Raw genomic sequence first — 23,061 nt, forward strand, 5'->3', positions numbered from 1 at the left:
GAAAAATCACAAGTCCATGGTAGTGAGATAGATCTTGAAATTTTACCAAGGGGTCTTATCATTTTGGATTCCAAAATGCATTCTTCTTCTTCTCCTGAAACTACACTGCCTATATAAATAAAAATTAACAAAATAACTATTTCTTTCATTCTCTGCAAATTAATTTAAATACAGATAGATATACCTTTATGTAGATATCAAATAATATTATTTTTTAGATTAAATGAACAGTATCCTCCTTTAATCTCCTTATCACTAGTGTGGAACTATTAATAGTTTGTTCAGATTGGGATTTCGATTTCCCTATCAACCATCAATCTATGTAAGAGAACTTTCTATCTTTAGAGTGATACCTAAAAATAAAAGGCATAAAGACAAACAAATCACTCATCTCATTGAAACTCGGTTGTATGTTACTTTTATAATCACGATTAATCCCATTATAATGGTAATAATAATATTTACTCTTATTTATTTATTAAAACTATATACTACAGTTTATAGTGGTGAATTGTTTCAATTTCTTTAAGATTTCGTTGGCGCTGATGAGAGCTTTAAAACAATTAGCAAATGCTTTGCCAACTTTGTCTCACCAATCGATTAGAGTAGACAATCTTCGATCATATTCTCCTCTTCAATAAAAAATAATCCACAAAGAATCACTTTAATGATGAATGGAATTATTATTTTTATTTATAGAGATATTCCTTCTTTTTGTTTTGATTTTAATCACTACCTTGAGAATCCAATGCATCATCACTATCATCAGAAACGAAAACCTTTGGTAAAGTGGCTCTGGTACGAGAAGTGGTAGCAGCTGGTTTCTTGACTGGAGTCCAATCATCGTCCAAGATATCTTCTTCTTCTTCATCTGATTCGTCAAAGGTCATCTCTTCGTCTGACGATTCATCCTTTTTCTTTTTAGCAGCTGCCTTTTTAGTTGTTTTGGCTGCGGCTGGTTTCTTTGGAGCAGCGGCAGTCTTTGCCTTCTTTTTGGATGGAGCTGATACACTACTATCAACTGAAAATACATCATCAGATTCATCATCTGATTCATCAGAAGAATCCAAATCAATTGCCATCTTTGATTGTGGTGGTGATGGTTTGGTTGTGGTAGTAGAGGTTGTGGAGGTTGATGGAGTAACCTTTGTGAAATAATTATCAATCTTGTTTGATGTTGCTGTAGTAGTAGTTGCTGCTGTAGAAGGTTCATCTTTTTTCTTTCTCTTTACAGGAGCCGCCTTTTTAGATGAAGGTCTTGGAGGTGGTTTCCAAGTACTCTTTTTCTTGCTACCTCCTTCACCATCGGAATCAGAGTCTGAATCCTTTGACGATCTTCTTCTTCTAGCCTTTGGCAATGGTTTCTTACCTTTACTAACCTTTTGCAAAGCTTCACCCTTTTTAAGCAACAATCGATCGTCTTCATCTTGAATGTCCAATTCTTCCTCGAGTGTCTTGAGATCGTTCTTGTAGATCTTGTTGATGGGTGTGCCGACCATCTTGTCCAACTCTCCTTTCTTTTGATCACGTTCTTCTAATATCTTTTTGGCACGTTCCATTGTCAAACTCCACAATGGCATCGACAAGAGATAGTCGTAACCCTTGGTGTCGTCGTCTTGTTCCTCTTCCTCGGCGTCAGACTTGTTGGCACCACCCTCGTCGTCACTCTCCTCGCCCAACAACTCCTCTTCTTGCTCGGTCTTTGACTTTTTCGAGTCGAGCTTGCCCTTGGCCGCCTTGGTGGCGTTCTTGGTAAACTTGTCAAACTTCATGTCCTTGAGTTTCTTGATCAAGTCGATCTTTTTGACGTTGGCAATCACCAGTTCCTTGGTGATGACTGCCTGGATGAAACGGGCACGATTGCTCAAACGTGAGAATTCTTCAGTCAGCTTGCTGATCAAGTAATCCTTTCGCATTTGATAGTGTTGCAAACGAAGAGTAAAGAATATTTTGATAATCGATGAAGTGGTATCATACTTTCTCAATACTCCATGTTCGTCAAACAATGTCATATTGGTTTCATTCAAATTGGTTGTCAATTTAAATACCTTTTCAACATCAATTTCATCAACTGGTTTAACAGTTGTAATTACAAAATGTATAACTGCTTCTGTTGAATAATTTTGGAATTTCTAAAAGGATAAAAATAAATAAATATATAGTTTTCTTTTTTCTTTTTTCTTTTTTTTTTTTCTTTTCAATTTTTACCTTTACAACAGGAATTAAACCAACATTGACATCATCATCATCATCACTATCATTTGATTTCTTTTTCTTTTTGGAGGCGGCAGAAGCAGGTTTCTTTCCTTTGGTGATGATTTTTTTACCCTTTTCAGAAGCTTTCATGGCAGTACGTTGTTCCTTTTCAACCTTTCTCTTTACTTTCAAGTCGGGATCAACCAATAACTCGAGTAATTCTTTGAATGATTGTGTCCAAGTTCCAATGGGCAGTTCGGTTACTTCCAACTCGTATTCAGAGAGTTTCTTCCAAGCACCCTTGCAAAGGTAGGTTTGATGTGACTTTGGTTCGATGGAACCTCTGAATCCACGATACCATGGTTTGATATCAGTCATTTCCTTTTCATCTAGAAGATCTCTCATGCATTGGATGAGATCACGTGGGTTGTAGTTGGGAATACTAGACGAGTAACCTGTACCGATACCAGACGACCCATTGACGAGAACAAATGGAATGGTAGGCATATACCACTTGGGTTGTACCTTTTTGCCGTCGTCATTGACATAGGTGAGCAGATTATCATCGTCTTGGTGGAACAGTGTACGTGTAATATCACGCAGACAAGTGTGAATGTAACGTGGTTGAGATGAATCCTTACCACCTTGCAAACGACTACCAAAAGATCCACTTGGATAGAGTGTGTTGATGTTATTGGATCCCACATAATCTTGTGCCATGTTGATGATGGTTGATGCCAAACTGGCTTCACCGTGATGGTATGCTGAATGTTCCGACACGTATCCAATCAACTGTGCCACTCTCAACTCCTTTTTAAGATTTCTCTTAAAGCAAGAGTAGAGGATCTTTCGCTGCGAAATCTTGAGACCGTCGACAATCGATGGAATCGATCTCTCACAATCGGCAATGGAAAAGAGAATCAACTCCTTGTTGATAAACTCTGAAATCTTGATCTTTTTGGCGCCGTATTGGTCGAGATAGGTGCCTGGCTCAAAGTCATTGAGCCATTTCTTTCTATCGTCGGCTCTCTTTTTGTTGAATGCCATGTCGATTGAATCGTCGGCATTGTCGTCCCATTGAAAGTCAAGTTTGTGTCTTTCAATGTCGGCAAAGTATTCCTTGCCCTCTTCGGCCTTGCTTGTACCCAACCCCTTGTAGTACTTGATCTCGTACCCCTTGCCTCCATTTGTTTCCTTCCATTTGAGATACTCTGGAATCGTATAAAACGATATTGGTTTGTTTTTACCCTTGAATGCCTTGATAATAGGTGTAATAAACTCCATCAAAAATCCATCAATCTTTAATAACGATGGCCAAAAATGATGTATAAAATTTAATATTAATCCTTTAATATGTGATCCATCATGATCCTAAAAAAATAAAATAAAAAAGAAAAGAAAAGAAAAAAGTTAATATTTTTATCTTTGTTTTTGTTTTTCTATTTTAATTTACCTGATCAGTCATAATCATTAAATGACCATAACGAAGAGTTGAAATATTATCATAATTTACATTATGTTGGAAACCCATAATTTCAAAGATATTTCTAATTTCTTCATTGGCCAAGATGGATCTATGAGAGACTTCACGAACATTGATGACTTTACCACGAAGTGGGAATACACCATAGTGATCCCAACCAACCACTGAAATACCAGCCGTTGCCAATGTCTTGGCAGAGTCACCTTCTGTTAAAATGAGTGTACAGTCTTCTGATTTCTTGGTACCAGCAAAATTGGCTTCATCCAACTTTTCAATATTCAATCTACCCTTTTTAGTTGCCTTTGGTGTGGTTTTTTTAAGATCAACCGTCTCTTTATGTTTTGCCCATGAAATAATTTGATCAACAATTCCTGTCTTTGTTTCACATACTAAAAAAAATAAAAAAAGATTAATAAATATTATATTTACTACTTTTTTGTTTTGTTTTTTTCTATTTCAACTTTACCAGATTTAAGGAATTTATCAGAAGGAATACAAGTTGAACCATAAGTTGAAACTTTACTTGAACAAGTTTCTTTTGTTTGAGAGTCGAATGCGGGATTGACAATGAGACAATTGACAAAGATAAAGAGATGGTTTTTAACAAACGATGGTTTCATTTCGATACCACCCTTGTTCTTTTTGGCAACTTGAGCGATAATGGCTTCGGTGATCTTGGTGAGTGCGTAGGTGACGTGAGTACCACCCTTGTTGGTACAGATACTATTGACAAAACTAACTTGTTGTGGGGTGCCATCCGAACAGGCGACGGCAATCTCCCAACGAGGATTGACACGTTCATAGACGACGACAGGGGCATTCTCATCGTCTTTGAAATAAGTGTCGATATAGTCGGTAAACGAGTTGAATCCAATCAACTTGCCGTTGAGGTATACCTTGAGCGATTGGTTGCAACCGGCAATATCATAGACACGTTTGGTCAACAACTCGAGATTGTCGTCATCGTCCAAACGGGTCATACCAAAACGTGCCAAATCAGGGTGAAATGTAATCTTGGTGTAATCAGTTGCCTTGGTGTACGACTCTATCACTGGCTCATCTCTCTGCTTCATATTCTTTGTAAACGTTTGTTTAAACAATTTCTTTCTTGCAGAATCGGCACATTCAACCAAAAACTTTTGACTAAATGCATTTGTTAATTTGGCTCCAAATCCATTACGTCCTAAAAAAGGAATAAATAAAAGGAATAAATAAATAAATCTTATTTGTTATATTATATATTTATGTTTTGTACATACCACCAGCAAGACGTTCTTCAGAATCATCATAATTACTACTTGTTAAAAGATGACCAAAGACAAGTTCGGGAACTTGCATTTTCTCACCTTTGTGCATTTCAACTGGGACACCTTTACCATCGTTCCAAACAGAGATACGGTTGTCGTTGGCATTGATTTCCACCTTGATAGACTTCATGGGTTGTCCATCCTTGCGTTGAAGATTGTCGGCAGCATTGACAAGGATTTCATCAAAGATCTTGTAGAGACCTGGCACAAAGACAGTCTTTCTCTTTTTCATTCTGTCGTTTTCCCAGATCCACAATTCTTCTTCTTGCTTTTCGATTGAGCCAATGTAGGTATCGGGACGCAACAGAATCTGGTCAAGTAAATCCTTCTTTTGGTAAATCTCTTCAACTGTCTTTTCCTTGCCAGACGACGAAACAATCTTTTTCTTTGGTTGTTCTTCTACTTCAGAGTCAGAGGCAGAGTCTAGGTCAATATCAGAGTCTACTGATGTAACGGCAGCCTTTTTCTTTCTTGGTGCAGATGGTTTCTTTGGTTTGATATCATCATCATCATCAATGTCTGATGATCCAGATTTCTTTGTTGTTGATTTCTTTGTAGCTGCTGCCTTCTTTGATGACGCTGCCTTTGGTTTGGCAGCTTCTTTCTTTTTACTTGCAGCTGCTGGTTTCTTTGGTGCAGCCGATGCACCCTTTTTGGTTGTTGTTTTTGTTGTTGTTGGTTCATAATCTGAACCGTCGTCTGATGGTTCATAATCGTCATCTGAGAATTGGTCCTCTGATGACGATGGTTCATAGTCATCGTCTGAATCTGACATCTTTCTCTCTCTCTCTCTCTCTCTACACTGTACTTGTGATTGATTATCTTCTACCTAAATAAGATAAATACAAATAAATAAATAGAAATAGATGATGAAGAAATAATAATAAAGAAAAAATCAACTTGATCTTCACCAAACCAAACAAACACACTTCCCTCCCTTTTTTTTTATTTTTAAATTTGAAAATAAGAGAAGACAGCCCGCCAAAAATTAAAGACACACTCTCATTATTATTTTTTTTGCTCAAAGTATATAATATAAATATTTATTTATAATGGGTTCTACTGCTACTGCTACTACTATCAAATGTAGTATAGATGGTTGTTGTAAAAGTGAAGAAGATGTCTATCATTGTACAACTTGTGCAATTCACATTTGCAAACATCATTTTGATGAATCATGTGCTATTCAATCACATCAAACTATGTCTTCTCGTTTTTATGACAAGTATATACATACGTTATTACAACAACATACTACTTATTGTAAGGATGTGAATGGCCAAGATGTATCAAAGTTGTTTAGAGTGGTGACTCAAACAGACAAGGAAGAGAAAGATGCAAAAATGGTGATTGGGTATCATAACCTACCTCCAATTCCTTTTGATAGTAATCGATATATTGGATTCATGGGTCCATCAGGTGTTGGTAAATCGTCAATTATAACTACTATACAAAGATTATTTCACAAAGATCATGATCATTCATCGATCACCATCATGCCTACTATCAGTGACCCGTCATCATGTAAACCAAATTCATCTGATATTAATATATATGTAAGTTTTAATTTAAATACATTATATTACATTTCATTGGTTTATTAAACCAAGTATTTATTTATTTATTTATTTATTTATTGATTTATTGATTTATTTATTAGAAATTAAAAGATAAAGATAATGATGGGCCATGGGCATTGTTGAAATAGAAGATACAAAAAGTAGTAGTATGGAGAATATATTTCCAAAAAGAAAACAATTTGTAAAGAAATGTTATCCAAAATTGATACATATGATTTGTGATGTGGTGGTCCATGTATTTGGAAATTCAAGAGAACAAGCGACCATCATTAAAAACTTGTCTCGCTTGGTTTCAGATATCGAGTCTCGATCAATCAATAATCCAAACAAACCAGATTTATTGGTCATATTCAACAAGGTTGAAGGTGACGACAGTGACGGTGACACTTGTCAAGACTACTTTCAAAGTGATGCATTTTTAAATGCTGATGAATCAGTCAAGAGAATTACAAATTATTTCAGAAATGTTTGTTCAATATCCCTACCAAACATTAAACAACATCCAAAGACATACTTGAAAAGAATCTATGATCATTTTTCAACTATACTTTGTGACGGTTTATCTTCACAACGAGATGGTACGCAGGGTTGGCAAATTGAAAAGATGATTGATATTATGAATCATAATCCTTTGGCAATTGTTGACCATTTTACATTAAATCAGCGTACAAGTGGAACATCTCTCTACTCTTACTATCTTGATTTGTTAGAGTATGTCAGCCAAGCTAATACCACTGTCATTGTCGGTAAACTGGACCAAATTCGCATGGTCGTCAAATACATTGTAGATAATGTAATCGAACCACAGTTGGATGATATTGACGAGGAGACTGTATTTAAAACGGATCAAATGATTTTGAATAGTTTTAAATGTATCTCGACAATCCCCAATCCAAATCCAGACAACAATACTAGTACTATTGTACAATGTGGACTCTATTTTTTAAATCATGGAGACGGGTACCATAAATCAACTAAAACCAGAAAAGCATTTTACCATCATGATGACGATAGTGATAGTGATAGTGACGATGACGATAAAGAACAATTGGAGGAAGCAATTGAATGGAAAGGAAAGTTTGAAAATGATTTTGGTTGGGATCCCGAAAACCAAACTTTACAATTATTTTCATTCCATTATGAACAATTAAAGAAATCAAAAGAAGTCGACCAACATCTGGTTGAAAAAGGGACTGATTTATTTAACCTACTGGGTCGGTTAGAACCAACATTCAAAAGTTATTGTATACAATGTAAATGGAGAACTCCAACCCAGGCAAGAGAATGTGGACATGTATTTTGTAATGATTGCAATGATAGATCAGATAAGCCAAAGTCAAAGTCAGAGTGCACCTATTGTCACAAACCATCGAAATGGATCATTGTTGATTTCAAGGATTCCTCAAAGGGGTTTACATACCATGATATCGAAACCATTTGTTACAAGGAAAAGTATTTGGATTTAATAATGCACAAAACGTATGATTATTTTATATTAGGACAATCAACTAATATTTTAGCCACCGTCATTATAATTGCCCTTGCATCTGGACATGGGGCTCAAAAAGTAATAGACCATATTACTAATAGGATTGATTTTCAGTGTGGAGATGATTCAAAGATATTAAAGGCAATCAATGAAATCATACCAAATCAACTATTATTATACCAATTAAAACGTCCAATATTATTTGATACCGGTAGCCGGAGCGAACAATCACATTCTTTATTTTCAAGTTTTAATCAAAAGATATCAATATTTACCAATTGTCGTCAATTGATTAAAGAAGAGTACTGTTTCTCCAAAGAATCATCGTCTTCATCATTGGCAATGATGATTGATAAAAGTATTCTTGACCAAGTAAAATTTAATGCAAATCATTACCATCAATTCACAAGCACATCCAGTTACGAAATGAAAGGGAGAATATATCATCAAAGTCCTCCTTATAATGAAGCCAAAGAGAAATTAATTAAAGGGTTTTAAAAAATGAATAAATTAATAGTTATTTTTAGAATCACCTTCTCTTCACAAAACAACACACACACACCAACCCTATTAATAGTTACCAATTAAGTTAAATTTCATTTCTAGTGCGACCATGGTTATAAAGTAAAGATGGATACAGATACAACAACTCAAACAAATAATAATAATAACATTATAGAAAGATATAATGTTAATAAAACATTAAAAGAATTCAAAGCATGCTTGGAAGGTAACAAATGTCCAATATGTGGTGATAATCAGCTGTCTGACAGAGCATCACTCAATCATCACATTGCATTGTGTTCAATCTATTTCATGAGACACAATCAAATAGATGTTGATCAAATGTTGAATCATGTAAAAGATGATGACAACAAAGAACAAATGAAGAGATTGGCATTAGTTAAAGCACTGGATATTAGACTATTTAGATTGGTATTTATTGTCAATTCATACACTCGTAGTATCATCATCAAACATCAAAGACAAATCAATCAAATGTTACTTCAACCTTTATCAAAGATGTCAAAAACACAACAAGAACTAATATCATTAGGTTTAAGTGAATACGACACTCAGTCAATAGTAGTTCGAGAAGGTAGATTCTATCTGAAGATTCATTTTCGGTATTTGGAAGATTTAGAGATAGAAGTAGCTGAGGTCAGAAGAGTCATTCAACAATCTAAATTGATTACCTTTCTAACTATTACCTTTTTTTTCTACGAAGAAGTACTTGAACAAGGTATGTTGTGCTTTAAATGTGACCATTAACCAAAAAAACTAGTATTATTAAATCATATCTTTATTATCTGTCTCTCAAGTACGACCAATTGTCAATTTAATCTATCAAGATCTCAAAGAGAATACAACGATCAAAGAGTATGCTTTCTATCGCCCACTATTTGGAAGAATGATCTATGCAGAGAGACCAAGTACAAGATTCTTCATCTCTGAACATATGTGGAATTTCTATGGCAATAGTCTCCCTCACACACCAGCTTGTCTGCCATCAATGATTCCACACATTGATAAATATCATGTTCAAAGTTCAGGTATGTATTATTGATCATCGCGATGTATTTTCTTCTTTGTATTATATTATTATTATTATTATTATTAATTACTATTAATTATTATTAATTCCGTCTGTCTGTCATTAAAGCTTTTCAAACTCATATTGAACAATCATGTCAAGTATTGACAGGATCACCGTATATTAAAACTGTTAAATTGGATGCTGGCCCAAGAAATTATAATATAGAAGTATTCAACCAATTCACACTCAGTCTACCCAATCTTGAATGTCTTAGATTACGATGTGATGATGTGAAAGAGCACTTGTCAATGGTCATTGAACTATTAAATAGAAATCAAATCAAACACATGACCATTGATTGCGATCTCACAGTACTACAATGTCAGCAATTATTCAATGATGGCATAAAGACAAACAAATCACTCATCTCTTTGAAACTCGGTTGTATGTTATTTACTTTTATAATCACGATTAATCCAATTTTATTTAAATAATAATAATAATATTTATTCTTATTTATTTATTTATTAAAACTATATCCTACAGTTTATTTTGAAAGCGATCAATGGTTTCAATTTGTTTATGATATTTTAAAAGAGATTCATAGTTACACAACATTGAAATATATTTACTTAAAACATAACAAAAGAAAAGAGGACAACTTAAAACTATTTAAATCATTGGAGAAGGATTTTGGTTATAAAGTTATTATCTATCATCAATATATCTATCGTTGGACAGGTCGAGAACCTAAAAAAATACATACTCAATAGAGATAGATCTTACATATGAGTTTCAAAAAGTATAAATTAGTAGTAGTAAAGACAAATGACCAAAAGAGAGGAGACACCAGTCAGTGAGTAGTAGTAGTAAATTAATGAAAGGGGAGAAATAATAACTACATCAAGTAATAATTAAATATTTTTTTTCAAAACATCCTATTCTTTTCGAGAGTAAACTTTATTTTTAGGAAGAAATGATTATTAAAATAATTGAATGATTGATTAATTAAGAAATTCAAATTTATAGATGTGTTGATACTTTGGAGCAACTGTGATACCGTGAACTGGAGTTTCGTCCAATTGGCCACCATCAAACGAAGAGATCTTAAAGTTGTGGAATATCTTGGCCACGCTTAATTGAAGTTCCTCACGGGCGAGGCCAAATCCCAAACAGTTGCGTGGACCAATGCTAAAGGGTACCCACTGAGATGACAATGTTGGATTGCTAAAACTAGTGTCGTCGAGGAATCTGGATGGTTTGAATTGATCGGCATCTTTGAATTGGGTAGCATGCAAAGCATAAAAGTTCCCCATCAAGTGGGTACCCTTTGGAATAAAGTATCCTCCAAGTGTTGTATCCTCGCTCGCAATACGCGGGACACTGAATGGAACGACCATACGGTATCTAAGAATCTCTTTCATGACGGCACATGTTTGTGGACAATCGGAACGATCGGCAGTTGGTTGGATATCCTCTGAATGGACAAACGTTGATCTAATCTCCTCTCTCAACAACTCTTGTTCGTGTGGTTGATTGGACATTACAATAGACAACCATTGTAATGTCGATGCGGTTGTTTCAACACCTGCAAACAACATATCAAAAAATACATTGATAATAATTTCATCATCATATTCTCCAAGTATAAACAAATCTAAAATATCTCTAATACTAAAAAATGAAAGTAAATATTAATACAGTAATTAATTAATATTATTATTGATTTTTTAGATTTACTTTTTAGGATCAATAGTTTGACGATGTTGGTCGATAAATTGTTTGGTAATGTTTCTGACAGAGTCAAGCTTACGGTTTAATGGTCTTCCATATAAATGGTAGTAGATGGGACCGAGGATATGGACCGTGTCAAAGATGGCACCTTGAGCAATACGATTGACAAGCTCGTCGATCGGTGAAAAGATGGTATGCATAATTCCACTGTCTGGTTCATCCTCATATGACAATTCAACATTAAACATCATCTTTAAAATAATACTAAATGTATATTTTCTATAATATGGTGCTGGATTTACCTAAAGTAAGTATACATAAATTTAAATATAATATAATATAAATATAATATAGACAAAAAATTAATGTTTGTTTGTTTGTTTGTTTGTTTGTTTGTTTGTTTGTTTGATTCATACAGGTTGACCATCTTTGGATAATTCTTTTAATTTTCTAATTAAATTGTTTGATTGAAGATCGATGGTTGAAGAGAGAGCCTTTAACTTTGTTTTGGTGAATGATTGATCGATGAATCGACGGAGTGGTTTCCAAGTATCGATATCATTCAAGACGAGGTTGTTGTAATTTTCACATACGATTCTTAGTGATGGGACAATCGGACGATTGCCAAATATTTGATTCTTTTTGATAAATGCTTCTTCTAGTATCTGTAGATCGTTGATAAAGACTGTATAGTTGTCACCAAACCAAATACCATAGATCTTGCCACACTTTTTAGCCAACCCTAGCAGATCCTCTGGTGGGTTCTTTGATATCCTCCAAAGACCACCAATGATAGGTGCAGAGATACAAGCAAGTGGTGGATCATTATTTGAAAATCTTGTATTCTTTTTAATCTAAAATAAGAATAATAATGTATATATTTAATAAAAAATGTTAGTAAACTGAAGAACATAATTTACTTTTTAGATATAGGATATAGTTTACAAATGATGAAATGATATAGAATAAAAATAGGTATCCTATAATTTCCAAAGTTCCAACTACCATGGTTTCTAGGTTTAGAAAGAGGTAATTAAGTAAATAGTGTATTTATAATTATTTATTTTTCATATTTCTTTAAATGTTATTTATTTATTCATTTTGATGAGAGACAATTCATAAATCATCGAATCAAGAAATAAGAATGTAGACATTTTCTTTTGTTGTTGTTGTTGTATAAAAAAAAAAAGAGTGAAAGAGATAAAGATAGAGCAAACACAATTGTGACAAACAAATGTTTAATTCTTTTTTCGGGATTGAGGGTGTGGTGCAAGAATAGACTTTGTTTTAGCCGACCATCAACTAAAACAACTGCCAAGAGGCACTTGTCTATGTGGTAAACAATAACAACTTGTTGATATTTATCTACAAGATTAAAAAGTATATCTCTTTTACAAGAAGAGAGCTCTATCATCATGACCACGTCCTTCATTCATGACGCTTGATTGTGGAAGGATTTCGAGAGAGTTCACCCCCCTTTGAATTTGGGCAAACGAAATGAAACCAATCCCATTCCGAGCCGGACTCTATTGAAACAATGGCAATTCAGACCCTTCATATGATAGAGTGTCCCCTCTTACGATCTTCAAATTTTTCAAGACCAAAAAAATCCAGAGCACGCAAAAAAAACCGTGGGGATCCCTGATCGGCAGGTGCTCATTGCGTTGAGTCCATCCCCTTTTTCAGACACTGCATACGATGGATAGTGAGGCCGACATGAGGCTCTTGGGGTTTTTTTTGCAAAAAAAAATAGTTGGAAATGCCACATGGACAATGACAGAGTGGCACCCAAAACCAAAAAAAAAAAAACAAACCCTCAATGTTTACTATATCTCAGTGAAATTTAGGGATGCATCGGTGGTAACGAGCAACAACCAAACCATGGTTTGGAATTATAATTATAATTATTTAAATTATTTATTTCTATAGAATTCTTGACTCGATAGCAATAAAACCCATCACACCCAAAACTATTATCATCATCATCATCCATCTCTAATAATAATATATTTATTTATTTATAGTAAATACATACACACACATACCAAAAATAATCATTAAAATGAAATTCATTGCCACACTTTTAATTGCTCTCTGTTTGATTGCCTCTGCTTTCTCTGCCTCTGTCACCTTGACCGGTTGTAACGAATCCTCTAGCTCATGCTCTCAAGACTTCCCAGTTAATCAATGTACCGCCTACGATATCTGTGGCACCAACACTGTCAACATTAATTGGCTTAAGATCTCTGCCATTGCTTCCGATAAGACCTACACCGTTGCCCTCTATCTCGATGAAGACTGTTCCACCCCTCCAGTCTCTGAAACTTTAACCTGTGGTGAATGCACCGATGGCACCAATTTCATTGCTGAATGTCCATCCTCTGGCTCTGCCACCTCTGTCGTTGCTGGCTCATTCGCCGTCTTCATGGGTCTCGCCGGTTCCCTCCTCCTCTAAATTATATAAAAAATAAAAGTTCTCAAATATAGTATAGTAGTCACAAAACAAAAATATTCAATAATAGTAATTATAACAATAATAATAATACAAATCTTAATTCAATATTCACAAAAGTGAACAATAGAGTATTGTCAATTTAATTTAAAACCCTATCAATCATTCATTCTTTTGTTCATCAAATATTCAAAACATTGACATGTTTCTTTTGTTGGTCGGTGATTTTGGAACCCATATATATATAAATCGCTCTTTATTTATATCATATTTTTTCGTATATACATTTAAAATGATTACAAATTAATCTGATTCTATATTAAATTCTATTCTATTCTATTTTTTTAATTATAAATAATCATTAATTAAATAATAATAAATAATAAATAATAAATAATGAAATTAATTAGTATCATTTTAATTTTACTTTGTATGGTTACAATGTCACTTTCAGCAAGTGTCATGTTAAGAGGTTGTGGTCCTACTCCAACAACATGTAATCAAACTTTCACAGTTGGAGAATGTACAGCCTATGACAAATGTTTTGAACCATTTGCATATCCTCCTGATAAAGTCAAATATGTAAAGGTCAATTCCTTTGATGGTGAATGTAGCAAAACCTCCTTCTTTATTACCTCTTACGATGACTCTCAATGTCGTACTGACCCAATCTCCACATCGAATGAATGGTGTGGTATGTGCAACAGTTTCAATTGGTATAGAGTTGTTTGTTAAATCTGATGTTAACTCTCTCTCTCTCTCTCTCTCTCTCTCTCATTCCCTCCAATTCATTACTATCCATCTTCTTGACCACCGATCATTTCCCTCCTCTAAATCTCGAGAGATGGTATTTAGAAGAATAATTAAAAAAAACTAAAAATAAAATCAGTCTCCCAAAGATCGATCTCACCTTTTCAAAAAGTAGTATTTTAATTTATAATAATAACTAGTTACATGTTTCATCAAAACAAATAATACTCATCATATTATGAATAATTTGTAAACTTCTTCTTCTTCTTCTTCTTCTTCTTCTTCCTCCTTCTTCTATATCTATATTTATACAAATGAATAGAAAGTTTGGATATTATGCAGTTTTAGTATCACTTGCAATGGGTATATTCTATTCAAAGAGTATTAAAGATAATAATAATAAAGGCACAGATTCAACAACACCACCAATAGTAGACAAGAGTTCTATTAATTGTGTATTCTGTCAAATCATACAAGAAGATAAAAAGGCTGTCTATCAGGTAGGTGTTTGGAAATATTGAAAGAGAAAGATCTCTCATCATTTTACTTACTTTTTACTTATTACAATGTATACCTATACTTTTTATCTGATATGTAGGATGAAGAACTATTTATATTCTCTGATCGTACACCAAAGGCATCGACACACCTTTTGGTGATACCAAAACGACACATAAAATCGGTCAAGACACTGACCGTTGACGATCTACCAATCCTCGTTAAAATGAAACAAGTTGCTATTGAATATGCAAACAGAGAGCATTATGGCAAAAAGTATCATCTTGGTTATCACATCCCACCATTCTACTCTATTCCACATCTTCACATGCATCTTCTCGTCGAACCATTCACACCTGCTCGAAAGAGAATAAGTTATACTCCTCATCTAGGTGGTCTATGGTTTAAAGATGTAGATACTATTATTAATTCTTTGGCTGATCAAGTAGTTTAAAATGACAGAGAAAAAGAAGACTACAAGTGTATAAACAAACCAACCAACCAACATCATATGATTTGCAACTAACCAACAACAAAATACAATAATAATATAATAATAATACAAACACCACTGCAAAAATGGTTATCATTCCAATTCCATTCAACATTCCATCATTCACATTCCATTGGTGAGATATAAATCGTGACGATCACCATTTATTTATCTATTAATGAATAATAATAATAATAATAATAATAACATCTACAACAAATAATTTGTAAATATAAATAATAATAATAATAATAATAATAATTGTAATATTTTCTGAAAAGAGTCTTCACCAACAACGACAACGATAATAACAACAACAATGCGTACAGTTCAAGGTTGTTTGGAAAAGTGGCAATATCAAGTTGAACAACAACAGACCAAAAACAAAACGATTGAATAATAATAATAATAATAATAAAAAGATCAACAACCATTCACAAGTGATACGAGTCCTAAACAAACACCACCAAATGTAAAACGACGGCCACATCTAAACACTTTACTTTTAAACGCCAATGACCAAGTATAGTTGTTTTCAAAACGACTGGTTCCATGAAAAGTCGACAAACGTGCAAAGAATGTGTTGTCTGTGTGTGTGTGTGTATACACCAAACAAATAATATCTCTAATTCTATCTATCTCGAGAATTATTATTTGTCCAACCCACACAAAATCATTGGTTTTGTGAACAAACGGTGACTAGTCACCATGTTCACACAAATCAAAAATATTTTTGGTTCCAAAGATCTTTTAAAATTTTATTTCTCCTTCTTCTTCTTCTTTGGTTCCAAAGATTCATATCGCGTTTAATGACACTTTATTAACGCTTGGTGACAGTATGTGATCATACTCCATGTTTAGACGACTGTGGACGAAACAGATGCTTTGCACGATTTTCGGAACACGCGCTTTTAAAAAATTAAAAAATCTCGTGACCGTTCAAAGAATGGTCACGACAATTGGAGACTCTTATCTGGAAAGTGTTGTTTTTCTGGTCGTCTAGCGCGTTGTGACAGTCCATCACCAAAAGACGACTACGGTCGGTCTAGTAGTAGAAGACTCCAACATCATGACAATTTTCAAATAACAAACAAACACCAGCCGGTTTCAAGCTCATCTGAGAGAGAGAGAATATTAATTTCGTGTAGTTGATTTCGTTTAGGCTTACAAGAGGATGAGACCGACGTCGTTGCACAAAACTACCAAACCAATCCATATAAATAGTTTCATTCCCATTGCAAATGAAATATCATTCAATTCACAATCAACAAATATTAATAATATTAATAATTAATAATAATCACAATAGTTTCATATATATATATAATTAATAATCAAATTTAATTAATTCCAATCCAAAATTATTTTAAAATCATGAAGACTTTTACTCTTATATTTATCTTGGTCACCCTTCTTGCTGTTGCTTTTGCCCAAACTGCAGACACTACCACTGCCGACACTACTTCTGCCACTACTGCCGACACTACTTCTGCTACTACTGCTGATACTACCACTGCCTCGACCACTGCTGATACTACCTCTGCTACCACCGCCTCTACCACTGCATCAACCACTGCCGACACTACTTCTGCCACTACTGCCGACACTACCTCTGCTACCACTGCCGACACTACTTCTGCTACTACTGCCACTACTACTGCCTCAACCACTGCCGACACTACTTCTGCTACCACTGCCACTACCGCCATTACTGCTGACACCACCTCTGTTACTACTACCCCAGCTACTACCACTGCCACCTCGACTGCCACTGCCACATCTACTGCCACATCAACTGCTACATCTACTGCCGACACCACCACTGCCGACACTACAACCGACAACACCACTGGTGATGCTGGTATGATCAAGGCCTCAATGATTTCATTGGCTGCCATTTCATCCATTGTACTTCTTTTCTAAACAAAAAAGATGATAATATAAAAAGAGGGGAATATATATACAATTTGTACCATTGTAATTCCATTTTACAACTAAAAATATTATTTATTTATTTAATTATTGTTTATTTATTTAATTATTTAATTATTATTTATTTATTTCTATAGTTGGTAAACCATTTTGAATTGATAAATAATATTTTTGATTTTGATTTAAAAATGCACCATATAATGATCCTTTTTCCAAAAATAGAACAGTTTGATATTGGTCTTTAAACTTTCTAATTGAAATTGAGAAATTAAATAATTTAATAGTATCAATTTGAGATTGTAGAATTTCATCCAATGATAATTTATAATCATGTTCTCTTTGAATATCCAATTCTAGGGTTTTAATATTATTCGGTATTGGGTTTGGAATGATTGTAATAGTTGAACCATATTTTAATTGAACTGATAAATGATTGATTGTAGATGGTGCTTTACAAATTAAATGAATGTCTGATAATGTTAGATGAGTCAAAGATGGTGGATACTCTGTTGGAAGAAGTGATGGATTTCCCCAATGAATGACATAGGATTGTAGGTTGGGTGGAAGTTGTGTCATTTTAAAATCACTTTTTTTAATGGTTAATTTAACAAGTTTGGTTGTTGGAAAACATGATGATAAAGTGGCTGAATTGGGTAGAATATAATTTTGAATGGTTAAATCTTCTACATTGCAAGGTATTGATCCTCTAACCAAATCATTATGAACATGAGCAAATGAAAGATGTAATTTTTTAACATTGATTGGGATGAATCCAGGTTGAATGTATGGACAATAATATAAAGATAGATTGGTGATTGTCGTTGGAAGAGGTGAGTTGATTATTTCCATATTGATATGAAGTGATTGAAGATTTGGCGGTAATGAAATAGGACTGTTTCCACTAGATGGCATATATCTGACTGATAAATGTTTGACGGAATCTGGCAAGTCAATTCTGCCAATAATTCCCTTTTGACAAGACCGAATTGTCAAATACTCTAATTGACCAAGATGTTTGAGTGAAAAGTCGATTGGACCAGTATATTCTTGCATTTCAGTACGTATGTATGATAGAGTGAGCGAACGAAGAGTCGTTGGGAAATCTGGATACACTTTGATTTCATTGTTGAGTTGGTGGGTGAGTACCAATTGAGGAGAATACAATTTTAAAGTTTCTAGGGTTGGTGGATACTTGAAATGGTTCTCGTCCAATATTCTAAGATCGTTGGTTCCAAATCTCTTGAGTGATTTTGGTAGTACGAGTGATTTGATGCTATCGTCGACATTGTCAAAAACAAATTCCTCCATATATTTTTCGGAAAAGTCTAATGATAGATTATCGTATTTGACAAGACTGAGAAACATTTTTCTAGTGGCGGTTGGAATTTCTACAATATCTGTTTTACTTTTACAAAATACTCTGTCAAATGAATGATTGTCCAACGATTGAAAATGATGATTGTATTTGGCTACATTGTCTGATCCTGCACCCCAAGTGACTCCACCAATGACCAAATGATGCTGAATCGATTGTTTAAATATTGTTTTGAATGATTTTAAAAAGAATTGATTGGTGGTCCCAGTGGATGAGTCATCCCGACACCTATCCGTCAATCTGTTTACCTCCAAGTTTTGATCACCTTGAATGTAAATCAATTCAACCTGTTTGAATCGAATGGGTAATCGAGTCAACTTTAAAATATTGAATAATCTCTTGCATGTCAATAATAAACAAATAATATCTATATCATCTTGAATTGAATTGATAATATAATATAATAAATAATTTGGTAATTTTGGATCTAATAAATTAAATCTTTCTTTTTCTTCTTTTTGAATCATATCTATAATTTTATAAATGTATATATAAAAATCTTGTTGGTATAGGTATTCGTTAAAAGTAATCGTTAACGGTTGATCCACCAATACTTTTTATTATTTACAGAAAACCGAAAAAAATTTCAAAAAAAACGAATTTGTAAACCACCAAATTTGGATAATGAAATCATTTTTCAAAAATAAAGAATAATAATTTTTTTAACCCATATGGTTCTATATATCTATATGATATTCTATATTTGTTCATTTTGATCTATGGATATTCTTTTTTTCCTTTTTCTTTTTTTTTTTTTGATTGATTTTTAATACATTTTTATTCTCTCATTTATTTTAATTTTATATTATTATTATTATGTGATTTGTTATTATTATTACAGTTGTTTCAAATTGATATGTATTTCCATATTTCTATTGTGTATGAATTTTATTGGCATAGCGTGATAGCCCCAAAGGGATAGATCGTATTATATATCCATAATCAGTCTATAATGATTGTGCTAGTATTGGATCGTAGTCACTCTACTCTCTATACTGGTAAAATAAACATATTTCAAAGTTGTATAGCTGTGAATCTCTTTTAATCTTTCACAAATATATGAAAAGTGTCCATGCATAACTAGATATTTGCATTTCAACAAGTGGAAAGAATAAAACAGAAATTAGAAAAATAGATAACATCTATAATAATAATAAACTTGACAAACCATTGATTTTCAAAGAGATGAGTGATTTGTTTGTTTTGACTGCATCGAATATTGATACCATTTGGGTATGTAAATTTGATTTCACACCACCAATTGTCATGTGTTTGATTTGATTTCTTTTTAACAGTTCAACGACCATCGATATATGCTTTGGCATTGAAGTAACATCAATACGAAGACATTCAAGATTGGGCAGACTGAGTGTGAATCGATTGAATAGATTGTAGTCGTAGGACTCATAATGATCTCCAACCAACTTGACAGTTTTAATATATGGTGATCCTGTCAATACTTGACATGATTGTTCGATATGAATTCGGTTATCTAATAATAATAATAATAAATGAAAATTAAATCGACGAGCGAGTTAACTCCCGGGGTGTGAATATATCATAAATGGATAGATAAAAGGTAATAATACATACAATCAATAGTGTGAATATGGTATTTATCGATATGTGGAATCATTGATGGCAAACAAATGGCTGTGTGAAGTTCTTTCTTGTTTTTCTGAACACGGACTTCAGACATAAAGAATCTGGTACTTGTCTTTCTGCATATAGATTTCTGGCAAATGGTGATCCATCGATAGAATACTCTTTGATCGTTGTATTCTCTTGAGATCTTGATAGATTGATTCGATTATTGGTCGCGCTATAGAAGAAAGGGACTTTTAAGAGAGAGACATAGGGCAATAATATATATTATCACATAACGGACATTTGTTATCTTTGAATGTTTTGAATTGTTTGGTGATAGACTGATATTTATCTGTCTCTTTTGTTGTTGTCATCTTCTTTGTTGGTTTTTTTTAAAATAGTTTTGAGCAATATTATTAATAGCAACAAGTATTGCTAACAACAAGTGACTAAAGAGAATTGATGACTAGACATCTATTTTTCAGAGCTGAGGTCAACCCAAGAATGTTTAAAGGCTTAGTTTTGATAAATATTAATTATTTTAGAATTTATTTATTTATTTATTTATTTAAATGTTCTCTCGGCCTAGGTGAGTAACACCTATACGAATACCAATACAAGGTTTCTCTTTGTTCATACATACACCAACATTCTATGGTGTATGTAATTTTTTGAGTACTCTGTAGCCTGGGGAAATGTCTTGTATTATGTAACCATAATCATCCTGCAACGATGCGACCGGTTGTTTGTCAACATATATACTTTGATACAACAAGTAAATATATTTCAGAGTTGTATTATTATGATTGGTACGTATCTCTTTTAAAGCTTGATAAACAAATGGGAAACACTCTTCGCGAACTAAATAATAAATGAATGAATTAGAGACCTGGAAATATATATTTCACACATCGATCAGTACTTACAATGGATTTTAAAACTAATAAGTGATCTGTTTGTCTTGATGGCATCTAATAGTTTTCGACTCTGTGCAGGAGTTACCGCGATATGGCGAATTGTAAGGTGTTTGATTATGTTTTTGTTTAATAGTTTGATGACCACTGATAATATTCTGGCACCACCACCACATAGTCTGAGACACTCAAGATTGGGTAACCCGAGTATGAATCGATTAAATACTTCTTTATCGTATGTCATTCTACTGGATGCCGTTAGTTTGACTGTTTTAATATATGGTGATCCATTCAATACATCACATGATGGTTGAATATCAACTGGGTGTTCTTTGAAATATATAAAGGTGGTGTAAGTTGATTGCGTTGGATAATGAATGGTAATAATATAATATAATATGTACTGTCCATACCTATACTTTTAACTTGGTATTTATCGATATGTGGAATCATTGATGGCAAACAAATGGGTGTATGAAGTTCTTGGTTGTTTTTAACATTGGCTCCATAGACACAGAATCTTGTACTTGCTCTCTCGGCATAGATCATTCTTCCAAATGGAAATGATTCAAAGAAATACTCTGTTATTATTGTATTCTCTTTTAGGTCTTGATAGATCAACCCCATAGTTGTACGCGCTTTGATAAAAGAAGGGAGTGAGCATGATAAATATTTATACTCGATAGATAAGATGTTGACATACCTTGTTCAATTGTGTTATCATCGAAAATAACATATATTGATAAGTAGGTAACCAACTTTGATTTTTGGATGACTGTTCTTACCCTATTCACCGCTGATTGTAGTTCCTGTTGACTTCCGACAAAGTTGATCATATCTAGGCATCTTCCCTCACCATTTGAATCCTTAACAAATGCACCCAATGACTTTAGTTCTTCATCAGACCTTATTATCTTTTTGTCGTCGTTGTTGTTTGTTTCCATCTTTTGTCTCTTCACATTGATGTCATCATCATCATCAATCACAATAATATTATTGTTATTATTATTATTATTATTATTGTTGTTCTTGTTGTTGTTATTATTATTATTATTATTATTATTATTATTATTATCATTGTTGTCAATTGATCTCTTTTTGTTGTAAAGATTTGCCATGACATCATTTACAACTTGCAAGACATCTATTTGATTGTCCAACATGAAATAGACAGAACATTGAGCAATGTGATTGTTGAGTGTTGCAGTATCACATAGTTGACTATCACATAACGGACATTTGTTATCTTTGAATGTTTTGAATTGTTTGGTGATAGAATGATATTTATCTGTCTCTTTTGTTGTTGTCATCTTCTTTGTAATTTGAAATAATCAATTAATTGTTCAACAAATATTGGTTATGTTTGAAAAAGTAATCTTTTTTAATTTCTACAAGACAGGTGTTGATTTTTTTTTTTGAACAAAACAATGTACATCAGTGATGTATCGTGGCAATCGGATAAACAAAGGATGGGAGAAACCTCGTCACATATCTTGATTCCACATGTGGTATTGAGATTTGGAACAGAATCCATTCTGATTTACTTGGAGAAGTATGATCGTTAGAGGGTGGAGGTGTTATTATCGATTTCATAACGTTTCACAAATGGTTTATATGATTTACTGATATATCTATCTTTTGTGTTGTTGTTGACATTTCTTTAATGAAGGAAAAGGAACTTAATTTTATATTTGTTTTTTTTTTTACCGTTTATTATTTTAATATTATATTATT

The 23,061-nt window shown here is 33.3% G+C and overlaps 8 protein-coding genes across 8 annotated transcripts; 5 read left to right on the top strand and 3 right to left on the bottom strand.

Moving 5' to 3' along the window:
• Positions 1-725: 725 nt before the first annotated feature.
• Positions 726-5,761, bottom strand: top2 (DNA topoisomerase II; the record flags this gene model as incomplete). The annotated part of the gene is made up of 5 exons (XM_004357791.1): positions 726-2,132; positions 2,209-3,567; positions 3,650-4,068; positions 4,146-4,862; positions 4,939-5,761. 5 exons carry the CDS (start codon positions 5,759-5,761, stop codon positions 726-728), a joined length of 4,725 nt encoding a protein of 1,574 aa, XP_004357848.1.
• Positions 5,762-6,038: 277 nt separating this feature from the next.
• Positions 6,039-8,553, top strand: DFA_00133 (uncharacterized protein; the record flags this gene model as incomplete). The annotated part of the gene is made up of 3 exons (XM_004357792.1): positions 6,039-6,542; positions 6,647-6,684; positions 6,738-8,553. The coding sequence occupies 3 exons, from the start codon at positions 6,039-6,041 to the stop codon at positions 8,551-8,553; spliced, it is 2,358 nt and encodes a 785-aa protein (XP_004357849.1).
• A 132-nt stretch (positions 8,554-8,685) lies between these two features.
• Positions 8,686-10,452, top strand: DFA_00134 (uncharacterized protein; the record flags this gene model as incomplete). Its single annotated transcript, XM_004357793.1, has 4 exons — positions 8,686-9,298; positions 9,408-9,608; positions 9,719-10,036; positions 10,412-10,452. 4 exons carry the CDS (start codon positions 8,686-8,688, stop codon positions 10,450-10,452), a joined length of 1,173 nt encoding a protein of 390 aa, XP_004357850.1.
• Positions 10,453-10,596: 144 nt separating this feature from the next.
• CYP520A1 (cytochrome P450 family protein) lies at positions 10,597-12,758 on the bottom strand (the record flags this gene model as incomplete). Its single annotated transcript, XM_004357794.1, has 4 exons — positions 10,597-11,266; positions 11,333-11,628; positions 11,743-12,180; positions 12,696-12,758. 4 exons carry the CDS (start codon positions 12,756-12,758, stop codon positions 10,597-10,599), a joined length of 1,467 nt encoding a protein of 488 aa, XP_004357851.1.
• Positions 12,759-13,388: 630 nt separating this feature from the next.
• On the top strand, positions 13,389-13,781 carry DFA_00136 (uncharacterized protein; the record flags this gene model as incomplete). The annotated part of the gene is made up of 1 exon (XM_004357795.1): positions 13,389-13,781. The coding sequence occupies one exon, from the start codon at positions 13,389-13,391 to the stop codon at positions 13,779-13,781; it is 393 nt and encodes a 130-aa protein (XP_004357852.1).
• A 393-nt stretch (positions 13,782-14,174) lies between these two features.
• Positions 14,175-15,480, top strand: DFA_00137 (uncharacterized protein; the record flags this gene model as incomplete). Its single annotated transcript, XM_004357796.1, has 4 exons — positions 14,175-14,472; positions 14,729-14,777; positions 14,851-15,028; positions 15,127-15,480. The coding sequence occupies 4 exons, from the start codon at positions 14,175-14,177 to the stop codon at positions 15,478-15,480; spliced, it is 879 nt and encodes a 292-aa protein (XP_004357853.1).
• Positions 15,481-15,838: 358 nt separating this feature from the next.
• DFA_00138 (uncharacterized protein) lies at positions 15,839-17,442 on the top strand (the record flags this gene model as incomplete). Its single annotated transcript, XM_004357797.1, has 3 exons — positions 15,839-15,857; positions 15,942-15,991; positions 16,900-17,442. The coding sequence occupies 3 exons, from the start codon at positions 15,839-15,841 to the stop codon at positions 17,440-17,442; spliced, it is 612 nt and encodes a 203-aa protein (XP_004357854.1).
• A 126-nt stretch (positions 17,443-17,568) lies between these two features.
• On the bottom strand, positions 17,569-22,983 carry DFA_00139 (uncharacterized protein; the record flags this gene model as incomplete). The annotated part of the gene is made up of 9 exons (XM_004357798.1): positions 17,569-18,972; positions 19,075-19,295; positions 19,995-20,318; positions 20,420-20,618; positions 21,093-21,274; positions 21,340-21,657; positions 21,741-21,908; positions 22,007-22,640; positions 22,951-22,983. The coding sequence occupies 9 exons, from the start codon at positions 22,981-22,983 to the stop codon at positions 17,569-17,571; spliced, it is 3,483 nt and encodes a 1,160-aa protein (XP_004357855.1).
• Between the last annotated feature and the right edge of the window lie 78 nt (positions 22,984-23,061).

This window comes from Cavenderia fasciculata (assembly GCF_000203815.1).
Source record: "Cavenderia fasciculata unplaced genomic scaffold Scf_Dfasci-F-a-11f03.f1-5, whole genome shotgun sequence".
NCBI lineage: Eukaryota > Evosea > Eumycetozoa > Acytosteliales > Cavenderiaceae > Cavenderia > Cavenderia fasciculata.